The sequence below is a fragment of the Pieris rapae genome, chromosome 20, assembly GCF_905147795.1.
Source record: "Pieris rapae chromosome 20, ilPieRapa1.1, whole genome shotgun sequence".
Classification (NCBI taxonomy): Eukaryota; Metazoa; Arthropoda; class Insecta; order Lepidoptera; family Pieridae; genus Pieris; species Pieris rapae.
In genome coordinates, this window is record NC_059528.1 from 7,998,987 (window position 1) to 8,017,053 (window position 18,067).

At 31.9% G+C, this 18,067-nt stretch overlaps 2 protein-coding genes across 2 annotated transcripts; one reads left to right on the plus strand and one right to left on the minus strand.

Annotated features, from left to right (window-relative positions):
• Positions 1 to 432: 432 nt before the first annotated feature.
• LOC110999004 (caspase-1) lies at positions 433 to 7,369 on the minus strand. Its single transcript, XM_022267845.2, has 5 exons — positions 6,916 to 7,369; positions 4,137 to 4,315; positions 2,626 to 2,783; positions 1,660 to 2,004; positions 433 to 923 (listed from the first exon to the last, which is right to left on the minus strand). Exons 1-5 carry the CDS (start codon positions 7,313 to 7,315, stop codon positions 743 to 745), a joined length of 1,263 nt encoding a protein of 420 aa, XP_022123537.2. The 5' UTR covers positions 7,316 to 7,369; the 3' UTR covers positions 433 to 742.
• A 633-nt stretch (positions 7,370 to 8,002) lies between these two features.
• Positions 8,003 to 18,065, plus strand: LOC110999006 (ethanolaminephosphotransferase 1). Its single transcript, XM_022267847.2, has 9 exons — positions 8,003 to 8,304; positions 8,787 to 8,855; positions 10,097 to 10,319; positions 10,571 to 10,724; positions 11,451 to 11,559; positions 12,371 to 12,528; positions 12,941 to 13,115; positions 13,756 to 13,932; positions 14,536 to 18,065. The coding sequence occupies exons 1-9, from the start codon at positions 8,248 to 8,250 to the stop codon at positions 14,596 to 14,598; spliced, it is 1,185 nt and encodes a 394-aa protein (XP_022123539.2). The 5' UTR covers positions 8,003 to 8,247; the 3' UTR covers positions 14,599 to 18,065.
• Positions 18,066 to 18,067: the final 2 nt, after the last annotated feature.

The following is an 18,067-nucleotide window of genomic DNA, read 5'->3' on the forward strand; positions in this document are numbered from 1 at the left end:
GAGCCCTCCGGCATTGAGAGTGTCCATGGGCGGTGGTATCACTTAACATCAGGTGAGCCTCCTGCCCGTTTGCCCACTGTTCTATAAAAAAAAACTTTGTTCCGGTATAGATCGAATTACAATTAAATTGCTCAGTAGAATAATTTTGAAAATCAATTTTGTAGCGTTGCAAGCGATCAAGATCAAAGCCTGGTATGCATTTCCTGATGATGCGTAGTTTTATCAACAGATGGCACCACATGCTGCTTGCATTCGTAAACTTATTCGCTATTTTATTACTTATTCTGATATTCGGAGCGGAGAAGAATCCAGCAAAAACGAATTAACTAACATCGGTTCAGGCTTCAGCCGATATTAGTGATGTAACTAACACGATTTTGTTTCATATATATATGTATTTAAAATATGATAAAAATAAAACTGCAGATATCGTAATGCAAACTATATTTAGTTTGTTATTTCATAAAAGATTTTCAGATCAATTTTAATCTAACTCCTACTGAAAATCCAAAATTTTCTGTAAAAATTTTTTCTGAAAAATTCAAATGACAAACCAAAACTCGCGCCGTTTTCAACAGACTAACAATCAAAAAATCAATAAAACGTTAACGTAACAAATAACAGATAATCAACAATTTAAAGTTTTTAATTCTAACCTATAAATTAAAATTACTTATTTTTTAACATTCTTCGTCGGAGCATTTTTGGCCAGATAATAAGGTTTTAAGTAAAATATTATGAATCATTTTTTAAAATACATATATTTGTAAAAATCAAATTGCTTAGCATGATTACGTAAGTAATTAACAATTGCATTAGTCATTTTATCTTTGGAACCACTCATCTCGGAACTGTCTATGGTTTCTGACGCTTCGATGAAGTACTGCGCTATTGCATCGTCTGGATTGTGTTCTAAATATAATCTGTAAGTTCATAAACGTAGATTTTATCTATAAAATAACGACATTTGAATAAGCGGCGTAAACTGTTAATGACAACTTTAAAAACCATCTTTTTTTTATCTATCTAAATAATTGGTAGGTTGTTAAGTTCGTAGGCGGATACATAGATGGCGCTACCAGTATTTAATATGAATTTTTATTAGTCCTAACGGTTAACCTTCAAAAGACCCGTGCATACATTTGACAACTGTCTTACTACTATAATATATTAGTTTTTGAGAAAATGTATTTTGTGTAAAGGAACTTTTGTATATTAACAAAAATTTATTAAAAGATATTTCATGTTAATAAAGCATTGCTTTTTGACGAAAAAAAATATACTGAAGCCAAGGCTTGATCAACATTATTCTGAATCTACAACCGTTTGCCAAATTTAATTATTATGTAATTGTAGAAAAAAATATTGTTATTATAATAAGGAGCAGTGTTGAGGAGGTCACACGTTCGATCCCCGGCTGTGCACCAATCGACTTAAATTTCTATGCGCTCAACATCGAACTGTGAAGGAAAACATCATCAAAACATGAGGAATCCGGCTTGCCTTAGACCAAAAAATCGACGGCATCTGTGAGGCTATTCACCACCTTGCCTATTAGATTGACAAAAGATCACCATGGAAAAATCTGAAGCACTTATAAAAGGCGCCACTGATTGATTATAATGAAGAATTTGTATTTCTGTGTGATGTGATTATTACCTTAAACATTCCCTTATATACGCGAAGTAGTCTAAGAAGCAGACACAAGGCCCAAATTCCAATATAGGCGTGGTCGAATCTCTTCTTTCTTCACACGAGTCGGTATACGATACAGATTCCCCATACTTCCGGAAATACAACTTCCGAATTAGCGTCGACGTGTCCACAGGGACTTGTGTGTTCGTCTCCATTTCTAATGTTTCAGTGTTATATTCTTCGAAGCACAAATCGATTGCCACTTCTTGCTTCACCTCAGTGACTATACTGGCCAAGTCGTGGGTTGGCGCCAATTCATTTATCTTTTTACACAATGTCTGAATCAACCATGTACCGTTGAATTCGTCTCTGTAAATTCGGGCGTAATTTAATAATTGCGAAACAATTTAGACAACACTTCTTTAAAAGATGGGCCAGTAATCTCGACTAATGTTAAGTAAATGATGCCCATGTGCATTCCAGACCTTGTCTAGGATGCCTACAAGTTCGAATTGATTGACGTGGAATAAGTGATACCTAGATGATCTTATGTTCCAAAATAAACGTATTTTATTATTTTTTTATTTTTTTTGTCATAATTGCCTAGCCTATTTGAATCAGTAACAATGTAGCATTCAAATGGTGTAATAATTTAATAATCGAGGCCCTTGGTCCGTAGGGTCCTAGCGCTATAAGGCTTTTTAGGGAAATATCAAAAAGGTTAGTCGACATCACAGGAGAACGAAGAGCTGGCAGCTACTTTTAATAATATTTTTTATTAATTAAATTTTAAGGTTACTTATTAGGTATATTAGATTAACTACAATTATATTTTTAACTTATTTAATTAAATTTACTTTTATTTATATTGTAATGTAACGAATGTGTTAAAATAATTTTTGAAATCGGACCAGTAATTTTTGAGCTAATTCGTTACAAACATACTTACATACAAATCTTTCCTCTTTATATTAGTATAGATTACTCTACCTATGTGAAGGTTTGCCCATGTATGAACTGTGAAGAACGTACATATCCGACTCAGCTGGCAAGGTATATGGTTCGATATGGCATTCATCTTTTTTTATCGAGAGGGTTGTTAAAGTACCAACATTGACTCCTTTAACGGACTGCTTACCACGACAAGCCTGGAACGTATAAAATAGTTTTTATTATTCTTTGGCAGAATGACCAGCGCTGTGGAACACTCAGCATGATGTTGGCAAGAGCAAATTACATTTACTGGCAACCATTACATACTTAAAATATACCTTGTTCCTTAAAAAAAATTGTTATTCTTTTTATTTGTTTTTCTTTGATAATTGTTTTATGTCTGTGTTGTTATGTCTATGTCTAATAATTATGATTATATTCTTCGGAAACTTAATGACAAACTTAAAAACGGCTAAAAAGGCATGTCATGGTTGCTATTGTGATGAGAGATGGGTCAAATAGACCCTTACTTGAAATAGCCCAGTGAAAAAAGAGCACGCCCGCCCAAAACCTGGGCTAATGGATAAAAGGAATCGCGGGGAAGGCTTGAAATATTGCGGCTACAATAAGAGACAAGTGGGGGAATTGGAGATGCACACCCTCCGAGTACTAACTATTTATTAATATCTTATATCTTTAAACGAGCAATTCTTGTATTTATATATATATAATTGGAATCTCGGGATCGGCTCCAACGATTTTCATGAAATTTAGTATACGGGGGCTTTCGGGGGCGATAAATCGATCTAGCTAAGAATAAATGATAGAAAATAATAAAAAGGTGGTGTTTGAGTAGTCCCAATTTAAACTGAAACATGAATCTTCCTGACATCTATCGGCGAATAATAACACTATTTTTTTTAAATTGCTTTAACGACACAACAACACTAAAGCTATTCCAGCATATGTAATCTATATTGTTCATATTTCATCATTTTATTAGTATGTAATTCGTACTTATATATAATTTCCAAAAACACAATTTATAAAAAAATAAAAATACCGAGCAGAGCTCGGCCATCCAGGTACTTATTATTATACCCCACACTAGGGAGTCCCAATGTTTTTTTTTCATAGCTAACATGCCTTCAGCTACTCATTAATTGATATCCAGATAATTACATTACACACAAAGCCAAAAGGGATAACATAAAGCACAGTTTTACCGTAATTACTAGATAACAATTATTATGTGGTACATGATACATGTTTAAAACAGTTTTTTGAACTTTGTGTTCAATATTTAATTTCTTATAAGAAATTAAGTGTGTGTGAGAGTGCGTGTGCGCATGTATTTGAGAGCGTAGCTATGAGTATTTATACGCATGCGCTGTCTATGCCTAGTTCTTTTTTAAGAAATGGACTTAATGTAATCTGATGCAGTACTGGAATAAAGACTATTTAATCAGTTTTATTTTATAGTTACATTACACGTATTAGGGTGATCTGTAAATCTGTTTTGTTAAATAAATAGATATTTAAATGTTAACAATAATAAAATACCTCACCTGTATAAATAGAAGTTTAGGTTTTGTGACCAAAGACGGATTGTCATACGTTTTGAATGCGTCTATTACATCAAACTCCTTGTAAAATTGATCTTTCGCTCGTATTAAGCCGTTTGTCGTCCCATGTGTCAGTACAACCACCGTTACGCACCCATAGTCGGAGAAATTTCTGTATTTGACTGCAAAAGTTTACATGCATCATTTGAGAAGTCGTTCCTAAGACAAGACATAGTTTTACTAAATGTTACAATTATGGCGACGCGACGCAAAAACAGTGCTGGCCTTGTGGCTTCAATTTGCGGCTCACATCCTTGAAGTCGCAGGTTCGATTCCCGGCTGTACACCAATTGATTTTTAACATTCGCTCATACGGTGAAGGAAACCGGCTTGCCTTAGAACGCGTGTGTCAGGCACAGGTGGCTGAACACCTACTTTCCTGTTAGAGTAACAAATGATCATGAAACATACAAAAATCTGAGGCCTAAGTCTAAAATGCTTGTAACGCCACTGATTTATTTTTAATGGCGACCCGTGCTATGCAAACATAACGCATATTAAAATAAGGACAATTGGATACTTATGCAAATATCATAGAAAGGATATACACATGTGAAAATGACATGAAAGCTTAAGAAGGCGCAACCAAATCCATGCAACTCCCTCATAATCTAGTAGCCCGCGTTATCGCAGCATACAACGAAGGGACTTTTTGTATCGAAGAACACAACAGTACAATGTAAATAATTATGTACGAATAATTACAATAATAATCGCAAATAATTAACAATACAATGCAGCTAACACGACTCGGCGAAACTTCACAATGGAGTTGATGTAAATTCGACACAATCTGCAAACAAGACCATTCAACGAAGACGTTTACAAGTGTGTTTTAAACTATCGCCGTTGAGTTGTCAGCCTTTGTCTTCTATAGATTGCACTCCGGAGAATGCTCCATGGAACACTCGGATTCCATTATCCCCACCATTCTTACTACGCAAACGAACAGCAAACGGAACTCCTTGCATATTCCATAGACTATTCCCTATTATTTTAAGTGTCGGTCAAATAGGAATCTTCTGGATAGTCGTAACCCAAGGGCCACATGTATAACATCAGGTAGAATTGTGGTACCGTCTGTCCAGTTTTGTATTAAAAAAGATAGAATTTCCTTATAAGAGGATAAATATGTAGAAAAGCATTTTATATTACGTCCAATGACATTTACTATGAGCTGGTAATATACTTCTGTGACTTTAATTCGATGACTGTGACTTTCTTCTCGGGGATTTTATATATGACGTCTCATTTCCGTTGGTCTATCGAAGATAATTTTTAAGGATATTCTTATTAGTCACACAATTATCTGTTAGATTTGATAAGATATCTATGAAAACAGGATACAAAGAGAGTCATCCACCCTGTCCTACTCTTCACAACGCTTCATTACAGTTTGACAGTAATTATATCGATCGTAATAAAAGTACAATTTTTTGTGAATAAATTAAATGTACGGAAGAAATAAAAAACTTTATTATAAACAATAGTTTTTTTCTTTCGTACTTACTTTTCATATATTTCAGGTAAAAGTGCACTAGCCCCCACACTAGGATTCCCTGTGTCGTAGTCTTCCTTTTGACATATTAACGGAAATAGACAATAATTTCTACATAACACATTTGATAATTAAACTATTGTTGCACAATAATAATATTCTCTGTTTTCGCATAGGACGAATTAATAAAAAGTTGTTTAAGATTGTTAGTAAAACTTTCGGAAAAAATTAATTTATTTATTCATTATAACAATGCATTATAATGTGTAAGACTTGGAAATCCTTTCAAGTAAAGAATCCTTGTGTCAGAGTTCCCAGTTCTTCCATAAAAAAGAGTTTCATCACAACATTAAACGACGCAACGGAACGAGAACTGGCAAGAAATTCACCGCGAAGTATTTTAATTTACAAAACACTTTAAATTCTCAAAACCTTCTTCCACATCACAATGAATGAGCAGGATTTTAAAAAGTTGATTGCAGCTATGGGTATGGCTGAATAGGAAAACACCTTTAATATAGCGAGAACAACAAAACAAGATGAGAAGAATCATGGCTATAAGTATTTAAGCCAACCATCAGAAACAGCACCCCGTTCTCAAGAAGCCAGCTTCTCTCGTAATATTATAGGGGGAACAGACAAAAAAATTCAAATTTTAAAGCGTAACGTTAACGAACTAAGTCTGAAAACTCGGTGGGTATAAAAAACATCTAATTAAACATATAGTTAGAAAAAAAATTAAGACATGTATGTAGGAAAATGCCATAAAATCCCCAAATTAATACTTTTATAAATTATACTTGAAAAGAATTGCCTTGAAAGTAAATTTCCTTTATTTTAAATAAAATATTATAATATACATTCTGTATGTTTGGACATAAATGTTGTATAATAATCTATTATTTATGTAGCTTGATTTGTCCTTATCGTAAATATGTGATATGACATCTTGAAATATTTTTGGGTATTGAATAATTTTTGAGTCAATCACTCCTCAAGAATAAATAGGTTAAATGTCTTGGTAATATGCTTATCAAACCACGGGTTCATAAAGAATCGGGAAGTGTCATACGCCCAGCTGTCATTATTTTTAAAAACAATCAACGTCATTGTTTATTGTCTTTGTATTTTTAGAGAAACTTAAACACCGTTAAACATTGTCGTCTGTGTAATTAAATACTCATACTAGGCTTGCCATAACAAATACATAAAAATTTTACTTACAGTTTCTTAATACACCCAGCACAAAACTTTTCGTTTTATCTTTATATGTTTCAATTTCAAAGCCAAATTGTGAAAATGTATTTATCAAAGCACTGACATCCTTTTCCGTGCCCAATCTAGGTTCATAGCCAATTATGTTTTCTTGATTGAATATTATTAACAAATTCTTCTCGAATTTCTCTAATTCGTATGTTTTCGCAAATTTATTTAGCGGCTTAGCGTTATGCCAAATGGTATTAGGATAAATAATATTGTCTGGATGTATTTCTGATGGCTCTAACGGGGTTTGTAGTTCCGCTTCGACTTCGTAAGTTGGAGGGTTATAAACCGTACCATCTGTTGTTATTACCGTATCATTTTCATTAGAATCACTTAGAAAATTTATTTCCCATGAATCCATGGTTACGTTTATTTCTTACGATCTGTCATCGAATACTGCTTTAATAAACTATCTTATCTTGTAGATAAGTATGCAATATACAATGAAATGACAACCGATAATAATTGGGCGGGGTATAAAATATAAAATTAACCGATCAAACTGATAAATGCATGTATGGTAATGTAAGCAAATTTACCTTTTTTGGACATTGCCAGTTGATTTTTTTTTGACGCATTGATTAACTTTTTGTGGGTACTTTCGAACCGATCATACAATCTGTTGCTAATTAATTGGATACCCTCAATCGTTTATCAACCGTATTTGCTAATCTAGCGCTGGTAGTGCTATCGGTAGTAATTTCCAAAGGTCACCAAAATCAGCGAACAAATTTCAAATTCAATCATAATTTATTCTTTGATGGATTCGAATGTGGCCTAAGATTAAATGTTCTTTTTTTTTCTTTCTAACGTTGTGAAATATAAGAAGATGAATTTTAAAAATATTTTAATATTGACCTGATAGATGGGTACCTAGTCAGGAGACATTTATTCCCATCCCATTCAATCCATTGTAGATTAGCCAATATTTTCGCTGTTGTTTGACAATTAACAGAACCGTCTACACAGTAATCAATCTGACATAAAATTTTAAACATCTGTATTCCCCAACTAGTGCTATATAGTATATATAGTAGCAGGTCGACAAAATTATCTGTAGGCAAATTACAGTAATTATAGTAAGCAGTAAGCAAGCGGCAAGTCTATTTTATTAACAGAATTTAAATTGTTTTAATATTTATGTAACATTTCAATCGATTCCGCTTGTTATAGTTAGTATTTAATATCTTACATTCAGTTAAAAAATCATGTGCTACAAACTTTTATGTTCTATTTTAACGTAGATTTGGCCCTTTTAATTTTGGTGATCTGATAAAATTAAAATCCAACAAGATGTTTAATTACAAGTATTTATCTCGGGAACATCTCGAAGGATTTGACAATTACAAGGTACTGTTATATTATATTATCCTAAGTTATGTTTTAGTTTTACAAAGGTTTCAAAGATAACCTATAAATAAACCGATCGATTTACGCATCATAATATGACCTTTTTTATGTTTTTATGGTTATGTCACAGAAAATGTCAAGAAAATCCGAATCATAATTCATATATTCTTATAAAGCCATTTCATATGAAGAGTTTATCTTTGAGAATATTAAATAATAAATATATTAAATAAGAATTTAATAAAAACTTATTCTGAAACAATTGTTATCCCACTTATATATAATATAAAAAATATGAACAGTTTAGTTCATATTTTTTATATTTCAACTGATACCTCGTTATTATTGACATTAACTTGTAAACTTTTGTCAACAAAATAATGTCAACCAATATAATTTCCTTAGATAATTTCATAAAATACAAAATAATTTCTGTTACAATCTGAAAAAGTAACTTTAAATAAAATGATTTTCTATTACAGTACATGTCCAAAGACACTAGTCCTCTCAGTGTTTATGTTATGCACCCATTTTGGAATAAAGTTGTAGAGGTAAGTCAATTTCAATATTAAACAACCATAATAAATACTAAATCTAGGCTATAGTTCAGGTATGGCCCTTTATACCAATTGTTTTGGGTACTCTGCCTAGAATTGGTAACCCAATGGATACAATGCTATCCTCTATGGAAACAACGGATGATTAGTCTACAAACTTAGTTGCCTAATGTGCCATAACATGGTATTTCCACCTCTTAAAGTTACTTCATACACCCTTGTGTACCTATAATTACTACTATATTAATATTACTAATTACTTTAACTTACTTTTACTTCATTTAATTGAACTGAAATAAAGAGTTACAAAGAACACTTAAAAGGAATAATTTGCTGATGGGGCAGGCACATTTTAGGCTTAGAGCGGATGTCTTAGAAATACAGTGCATTTTGTTAAATAATAATCCTATTACAATCTGTAAGGTTTAACCAGTTGTATTACACAACATGCCTGTTATAAGATCTAATGAAAAATCATAACTATATTTAATTATCTAGAGATATTATACTAAACTTAGTATAAGATTAATATAATATAATAAAAAAGCATGCAATCTGTTTATTACTTGAACTAAACAGGCTTTTTTTAAGACATAATTCAAATTCATTCTGTGTGCATAAAAATTGGAACATTTTTTTTTTCTTAATATTTTGTAAGCTGTGGCAATTTCAATTGGCTACACCATGAATAACAAGTTTTTTTATGCGTAATTTTAACATAATTCAGTATGAGTCCTCTCAAAAATTAAAATAACGCTGAAAGAACTATATTTTCAGATGTTATAGAATGTTGTTATTGTATTTAAAAAAAATGTTGTATGTACTTGAATTAAAAAAATATCTAAACTAATTTCCAAATGCAATTAATTTAGATATTTTAGAAAGCTTTACATTTAACTTAGTGAAATTACACCAAGATGCATAATAAATTTATGAAGTCCAGTCCTTTACTAGATGTTGTTTTGCAATATATGAAATACAAATATATACATATATATCCATAGAAAGATAATTCTTAAACATATATTAAAACACTAATTCTCTATTTTACATTCAATATACCAGAAAGGGATAATTTTTTTCATAGATAAGATTATTTTTCTGATAAATTTATATAATGTTATAAAACATTGATTGTATATTGTACATATGTTGTATGTTGTATTCTAGAAAGAGGAAAGAAATCCTTACCCTGGATCCGCCCTTGGTTAAACAGATACTTTATTCATTTACAGCTAGTACCAAGATGGGTTGCACCAAATGTTTTAACATTTTCGGGATTTCTCCTCACTGTACTCGATTTCATACTATTGTCATACTATGATTATGACTACACGGCAGCTAGTGCAGTGGTGAAAAACGAAACTGTGGTTGAACCACTGAATGGCAGAACTGAAGTAATACCCCAAAGGCTGTGGTATTTTCTGTCAGTGTTCCTGTTTTTGGCATATACTCTGGGTATGTTTTTAAAATAAAAATTCAATTAATTAAATTTTAAGATAATACATTTTAAGGTATATGTGATGAGGGTGGAATAATCAATACATTTTAAGATGGTATGCCACTCCTAGTGACTTAAAGAAAATATAATGACTGAGTCAAAAAATATAGCATATTGTTATTTTGGTAATCAAAATATTATATTTTATTTAAGTTTTTTTCTGTTGATTAGTAAAATAACAAAGTAGTGTTTTTTATAAATATTTCAGATGGTATTGATGGTAAACAGGCCCGTAGAACACAAACATCAGGCCCGCTTGGTGAACTCTTTGACCATGGACTGGATTCATACTCAGTTTTCTTCATACCTGCTTGTCTTTATTCCATATTTGGTCGACTGGACTTCTCTATTCCCCCTATAAGGTATCTGATCTATTTCTAATACATTGATTTTGTTTGAACATCCCCAGAATAGAAATGTATTGTTAGATTTAACAAAATAAAGGTAGTAGTAGTAGTAGGTTATTAGATTTTAAAAACCACGGTGAGTTAATAGTGACTATAGAAACTAGAAAACATTTTTTATTCTATTATTGTGTATAGTGTGCTAATGTCAAGGTCAAGGAAACCAGCTTGCCATAGATGCTTAAAGGTGTGTCAGGCACAGAAGGCCGATCACCTACTTGCCTATTTGATTGACAAATGATCATGAAACAGATACTGAAATCTGAGGCCCAGTCCTAAAAATGTTGTAAATGAATTATTTTTACTTATATATATTAGCTTTAAAAAATAATCGAGAACCCATCAAACGCAAGCTATGCAAGATGGCGTCGCACCAGTTAAAATTTTTACGTGTTAATTTTAATTCTCATACACAAACTCAGATATAGATATACATTGTATTTCGGTGAAAAAGTACAAGACGGTATTAGGATTACCTTTACATTATATCTATAATTAATCAGATTATAATTTAACACGTGTGTTACGTTATCGTCGATACAACTAATCTGTGACAGTGTCACGTGACTAACGTATGGAAGTCAATATTTTTTTTATGGGTTTTCTTTTTTTTATTCTATAATCCTTTATGGTCAAGATTTATACAGATAAATATTTTATTTTGATAAAGAACTTTTTTTTCAGAATGTATTATGTGATGTGGAATCTTCTTTTGAATTTCTACATAAGCCATTGGGAGAAATACAATACTGGAGTATTGTTCCTGCCCTGGGGATACGATTTTAGTATGTGGGTAAGACTTTTTGTAAAATGGATTTTGCAGAAATTTATTATTCAGTTAGAACTAGATTGATTATAATTTTTATCATAAATTTATAATGGAATAATATTGTATTATAGTATGAAGCTATTCCATATTTTATTTAAATATATAACTTTCCATTATGTATATGTTGCAGTAAAGTAATTAAATCAGACAGTTAATTAAAGATCAATTTTCAATCAAGTCGCTAGCATTCTGATTTGAAAAAAGCAGCGCTTTAAACGTTTAACTATCTGTCTGACCGAAAGCCAGCGTATTGATTAATAATTTAAAACAAGGTGGCGGTCACGGCAACAGCTGATTATCTTTATCCCTCTTTTGGCAAACATTGGTTTGTTGTGTGTGTTTTGTTTAAAATTGTGGTCTTTAATTTAAAATTGTAAACATGTTGTCGATTCAGCCATGATTATTTCGGTGAGATCGTCAAGAATCCGTCGTTCAGTCACGTGTCTGATGGAACTTTAGCGACTTGATTGAAGAGCGATCGTTTATTAACTGTCTAGAGATTCAATTAACTCTCTGATTTAACTACTTTACTAGATGTAAACTTAAATATATAATGCGCACCGAGGGCTAAATAACTAAAAATATACCCATTCGAGCTGTCAATGTTTGAAAGTGTCAAAAGTTTGTGTTGTTTTTAAAAATAAAAGTGTTGGTGTGTGTGCGACTGTCAAAGGTTCTAACTCCGGTGCACTAATGAACTTTCTATGTGCGCATCTATCACTTGCTAGTAGCTCGAGTCGCTAGTATACATATAACAAGATTTTTATATTTCCAGGCATCAACATTTTTCTTTATGTGGACTGGGGTAAAGGGAACAGGGTACTATAAAAAGTACATTTTTGGCAGCTATACCTTAGCCAATGCCTTCGAGTGGGTCATATATGGAACGGGTGTCTTCACCAATCTACCTGTTGCCTTGTATAATATTTATTTGTAAGTACACAAAAGTTTTCTAGATGGTAGGAAAATATTTCTGTTATGCTACCCTCTTAGTAAAATATTTTTTACTAAGCCCAAATACATAATCATCTACCAGTATATTATGATCATTCCATGTATTAAATCTGCTTTTACTTCACTTCATTGGAAATTCTAATATTACTAAACGAATACATCCACCAATAGCGTGTATTTTTCTCGATCTCCCTTCTCATTCTCTCTCAATCAGTCTCAATCGCTCTCTCCCTTTTCATCGACAAAAACGCTGCACATCTTCGTGACGATCTACAAAAAATTTTACCCTAAAAACCTAGCAAAACAGCTGATTGAGGTATCAGATGACAATGGTTTTTTTTGACTGATCAGCCCTTTTGGACGTTTGACTATTTTCTATCCTTTATTTCAGGTCATACAAACTTCGAACCGGCAAAATGCGTAATCCCTTAGAGGCGATACGGCCCCTTTGGTCAATTTTGAGTGTTTTTCTGGTCTCATCGGTGTGGGTCCATAAGTCACATTTGGTGGAGATAGAGCCAAGAGGAGTGTTCCTGCTGATAGGCACTTTGTTTAGTAACGTTGCTGTGAGTATTTTAAATTATCTATACTAAAATTTAGTTGTAATTTGATCTGGGTAAATTGAAATAATTATTTAATTTAATTTATTTATTTTTTGTTTAAAATAGGAGGGAAACAAGCAAAAGCCACACTTATATACTTTTTATAGACACAGTACCATAGGGCTTGCAAGTGCGTTGCAGGCTGACAGGCGATATAATTTTCATCTTAAGTTCTAATATGTAACTACTAAACGAATACATCAACCCATAGCGTTCATTTTTTCCAGATATATAATTCGAGCGTACACCTCCCTTAAAGGCCGGCAACGCACCCGCTAAAAATGGGTGTCTATGGGCTGCGATGACTGCCTTTTTGGCCGACGCTCGTTTGCCCTATTTTACAAAAATATCCCTTTCTCACTCTCTCAATCGCTCTCTCCCTTTTATTCGACAAATACGCTGCACATCTTCGTGACGTAAAAACAATTCCCAGGAAAACAGCTGATTAGGTTTGAGATAGATTATGCTGTCTTTAAAATTGATCAGCCCACGAATATATTCAGAAGAGAAAGAGAAGATGATTGTTATCATTAGTTAGGTTCCATAACTTTAGTTTTTTTATATACTCATTATATAAACTTAATTTATATACAAAATGTTTCAGTGCCGGCTGATAGTTAGTCAAATGAGTAATCAGAGATGCGATGCGATCAACTGGCTCCTATGGCCGTTAAGCTGCAGTGTCATAGCGTCAATTGTATTCCCGGGATACGACCTGCCTATATTCTACGCTCTGACGCTGCTAGTAATCGTTGCTCATGTGCATTATGGCGCTTGTGTGGTGAGTACTTTAACCTCCTGACCTCAGATTTCTTTCATGATCATTAGTCGATTGTTTGGGATCCTTCTGTGCCTCACTCATGTCAACTTTTTGGATCTAAGGCAAGCCGGTTTCCTCATGATGCTTTCCTTCACCATTTGAGCCATTGTTAGATGAGCACATAGGAAGTCTATTGCATAACCGGGAATCGAACCTATGGCCTCAGGGTTGTTGGCCCAAGTTGCTAACAGTGTTCTGAAAAATTGTTCTTAGCTGAAATCATTATATTGATGGCAATCAAACGAATTGGTGATTTCGGGGATTTGTGCGTTAGTCATGCTATTTATCAAAATCTCTAAGAATATATTAATTTACTATATCATCTTTAAATATATGTCCTGTATGTCTTATATTATCTCTGTATAAAATATATCTATAAAAAGTAGTTTTCCCTATTCTATTATTCTATTATTATTCTTTGAATGGAATATAATGTATTAATAAAAAATGAATTATTTATATGCGAACTGTGGGTCTTCCCTGGTTGACACAATCTCCTATTGTTTAAATAAATATACTCCTCTTCTCTGGATATAAAAAAATAATCACAATATTGAATTACAGGTACGACAAATGTGTGATCACTTCAGAATAAGATGTTTCCTCATAAAACAACGTGCAGATTGACTTTTAGATGACAATGTGTGCTGATAACATAACATAACGTTCATGGCATTTATTCAAAATTCGAATTCAAAGACATTTACTGTCAACATGTGACATATACATGACAGTTGACATGTGTCAAATGCAATGTATTAGACAATCATGTCTTTTCTATTATATATTTTGAAATGAATTTAAAGAATATTAAATTAATTTCATTATGTTTGACTAAAACTTAATCATATCAGTTAACAACGGGTTTATTTTAATAATGGATACTTTTGATGATTTTTTAAAGTTTCACTGTAGTTTTAACTGGTTTTTGACCTGACAATCGTGACGTCTAATAAATCGATGAACACCGGCTCGCACACACGGAAAAGCATGACTCATTGTGCGCTTGCGCATCTATCTCTCTTCCACTCGAAGACTTAGTATACAATCATTTCACCAATATTTGGTTACGACGTCACGTTGTCCGTAGACCCGCATTACATACTAAAGATTTTTTTATATTCCCTGTAGAACTAAACCGTTCACTCAGTTTTTGTCTCATGCTCACAATTTATAACATTCCCTGTGAACAAATATTTAAATAGTATCGAGTAAACTATACGAATACGCACTCTATACTATTGTTGTTATCGACTATTATGCCCACAGAGCGCTCAAGTTTTTCATACAATAATAAAGTGTAATTATCCAATTACTTTAACTATTCTCATTTACATTTTAAAATGAAAGATATTTATGAATAATTGCATTCTTTTTAACAAGCCTTTTTCGTCTCATTCGTGCATATAGTGTTTACGATGAAAAGGGACATTAAAAACAGTGCAATTAAATTAGTTTTGTGATTTCGGATTCCTAAACAAATTAAATATTTAATTTCATTAGATTTTTAATGTGCTTTATCTGTGGCCAAATCCGGATTACGATTTAAGATTAGCAGGTTGGCATTATACACTTACATTGATGTGCATCTGTGGAAGCGGATTTTTTGGCGCGTTTATGTTATGTTACTGTGTTATTACAGTTTTTACATTTTAAAGCACGCATTGTCATATAGTTTGAATAATATTAGTTATAAGTATATTTTTTTATGTATATATGGGTTCTTTTGACCAAAATAGAAAATGCATATAGAAATCGAGATTTTTTCCTTAATATTTAGTCCTTTGTATAGAATTGGTATTGCTTATATCAACTGAATCTGTATGTTTCGATGTAAAAATATATTATATATATATATAAATATAATAATTATTACCTATTGGAAGTTACAGTACTGGGGACTTAGTCAAGACTTAACAGTCAAAAACTAAATGTGTATGAAAATTTTTGGCACGAATTTACTTTCATACAAATAAGTTTTCGACTAGTCATCTTGTAGAAGCCCCTTGGTCCTTTTATATAGTTTTAAAAGAAGCTCAATTAATTTTTTATAGTACTCACACATTCACAGTTTTGTTGCTCATTGCATTGTACCATTTTCTCTACAAAAATGTAGGTTTTAGATATAAAAACATTTGACCGGTTTTTCACAGGAAAACCATATAGAACTTTTGCATGTTTTTCCTTAATACATATGTTTCCTTTATTCCCGCCGATTTTAAATACTGCTCTTTAAAACGTTTGATATATTCAGTTAACCTGCTTTTGAACTTAGGGTAAAATAGAGACGAGACTAACCGCCAAGTGTGATTTGTATGTCAAAAACTTATATGATTTTGACATATGGAAGTCATAGACAAAGAATTCCCGCGTATCTTATACTAAGACATAAACATATAATCAATTGTTATTATTTTAAGATTTTTTAATATAGTATTAACAAATATTTATTCCGATTAAATTATGTAATTTGTGTATTATTTATATAATATTATATAAAAATATAATTAGACAAAAAGAGACCACAATATTTTTGAAAGGACAGCTTAGTTTGACTCATTTTGTTTTTATAAATGTTTTAATCTGTATATAAAGTTGATTTTCTTCATGAATGTAAACCTGCCAACGCGTTAATTTAGCTACGCTATTATATTTTACTTATGAACCTGATTTAAATAAATTGATTAATAGGATAATGAGATTGGTTTTTCAGCGCCTTTTATAAGCATTAAAGAATTCGTATTTGCAGTCATGTCAATTAAAATTACTTTGACGCAAACAAAAATATGTAACAAAAATCCTGTTCACTTTCACTCAAACGAATATAACGTCTCGTAGAAATAACGATTGGTATTTAACGGGGCTGTTGATGTTTGCCAAACTCATGTCAATATACTTTGCCTTTTTGCTTTTCACCTAACAGGGTAATTGTTACATATTCATATATTATTAACAGTATTCAGAACGAAGGTTGTATGAAGATGTTGTATTTAGCTTTTAATCTTGACCTAGCTTAGTACAATTGCCTTATAAGTACTTTACACATAAATCATATCTAGCAGCTGCCTTTACATTTTAATTGTAGAATTTACTCCACTGGAGAATTTTAAGTAAATAAGTTCATTAAGCAGCCAGCCTTGTACCAGATCGTATAATTAAATACTCACATGAACATTCTAGTTATAACTGACAGACTCACACAAACATTCTGGTTAACTGACAGACTCACACAAACATTCTAGTTATTACTGTTTATTAAAAAAAAAAATTTCAATGTATGTGTAAACTCTATATAACGACACTCAAGGGACCGTCCATATTATAACGTTTCAAAGACTTGTCGTTAAATGGAAACAAGAAAAATCTGTATTAAAAAAAGTTTATTTCAGACTATTGTTGGTAATTACCTAGAAATTATATTGTACTTTTTTACTTATTTTATTCATATCTTGCGATATTAAGGCATCTTCGTGATAAAGCATGTACAAGCAATCCGAATTTGTAATAAAAAGAACAACGAAGAAAGCTTGGTAGGTATGATGCTGATAGTCAAGTTTAATATGGACTAGGACAATAAAGCAAGAAAATAATGTACACAGGCAGTAATTATTGAAGGTAGATGTAATGCTATGTAGACTGTATCATTGTATAAAATGCAAGCTAAACCAACAGAACCAAGTGATTTTGAAGCTTTAGGGGGTTGTCATTAAATCGAAGGACGCTACATAGAGTTTACACTGTATATCCAAATTGTAATTGATTTTACAATGAGATTGTATTTTGTTAAAATGATATTGTAGGTTGACTTTACTGGTTAGTGGCTACCCTGGCCTCTAGAAAAGAATACTTTGCAACAGGCTCAAGTTTGGTCAGGTGACCATTTCCATCCAATAGATGTTCAGAATTTAAAATTAAAAATAGGCCCATGCATTTCTGTGCAAAGTATAGAAACAGCTAGAATAAAATTAAACAGTATTATATATTTTTATGCTTAATCTTTTATGTGTGTTATATTTATTGGTATTTTTAGCTATGGCAATTCACAATATGAATTGAGCCTCAATACCTCATTAAGTTGACTCAATAGAAATTATAT

What these genes read in the sequence shown, in the direction of transcription:
- LOC110999006 (XM_022267847.2), top strand. Translation starts at nt 8,248, where the DNA reads ATGTTTAATTACAAGTATTTATCTCGGGAACATCTCGAAGGATTTGAC. An exon ending in GTTTTTGGCATATACTCTGG is followed by an intron (nt 10,320 to 10,570) that starts GTATGTTTTTAA and finishes TAAATATTTCAG; the next exon opens with ATGGTATTGATGGTAAACAG. An exon ending in GATACGATTTTAGTATGTGG is followed by an intron (nt 11,560 to 12,370) that starts GTAAGACTTTTT and finishes TTATATTTCCAG; the next exon opens with GCATCAACATTTTTCTTTAT.
- LOC110999004 (XM_022267845.2), bottom strand. Translation starts at nt 7,315, where the DNA reads ATGGATTCATGGGAAATAAATTTTCTAAGTGATTCTAATGAAAATGAT. An exon ending in GCTGGGTGTATTAAGAAACT is followed by an intron (nt 4,316 to 6,915) that starts GTAAGTAAAATT and finishes AAACTTTTGCAG; the next exon opens with TCAAATACAGAAATTTCTCC. An exon ending in ATGGGCAAACCTTCACATAG is followed by an intron (nt 2,005 to 2,625) that starts GTAGAGTAATCT and finishes CCGAATTTACAG; the next exon opens with AGACGAATTCAACGGTACAT.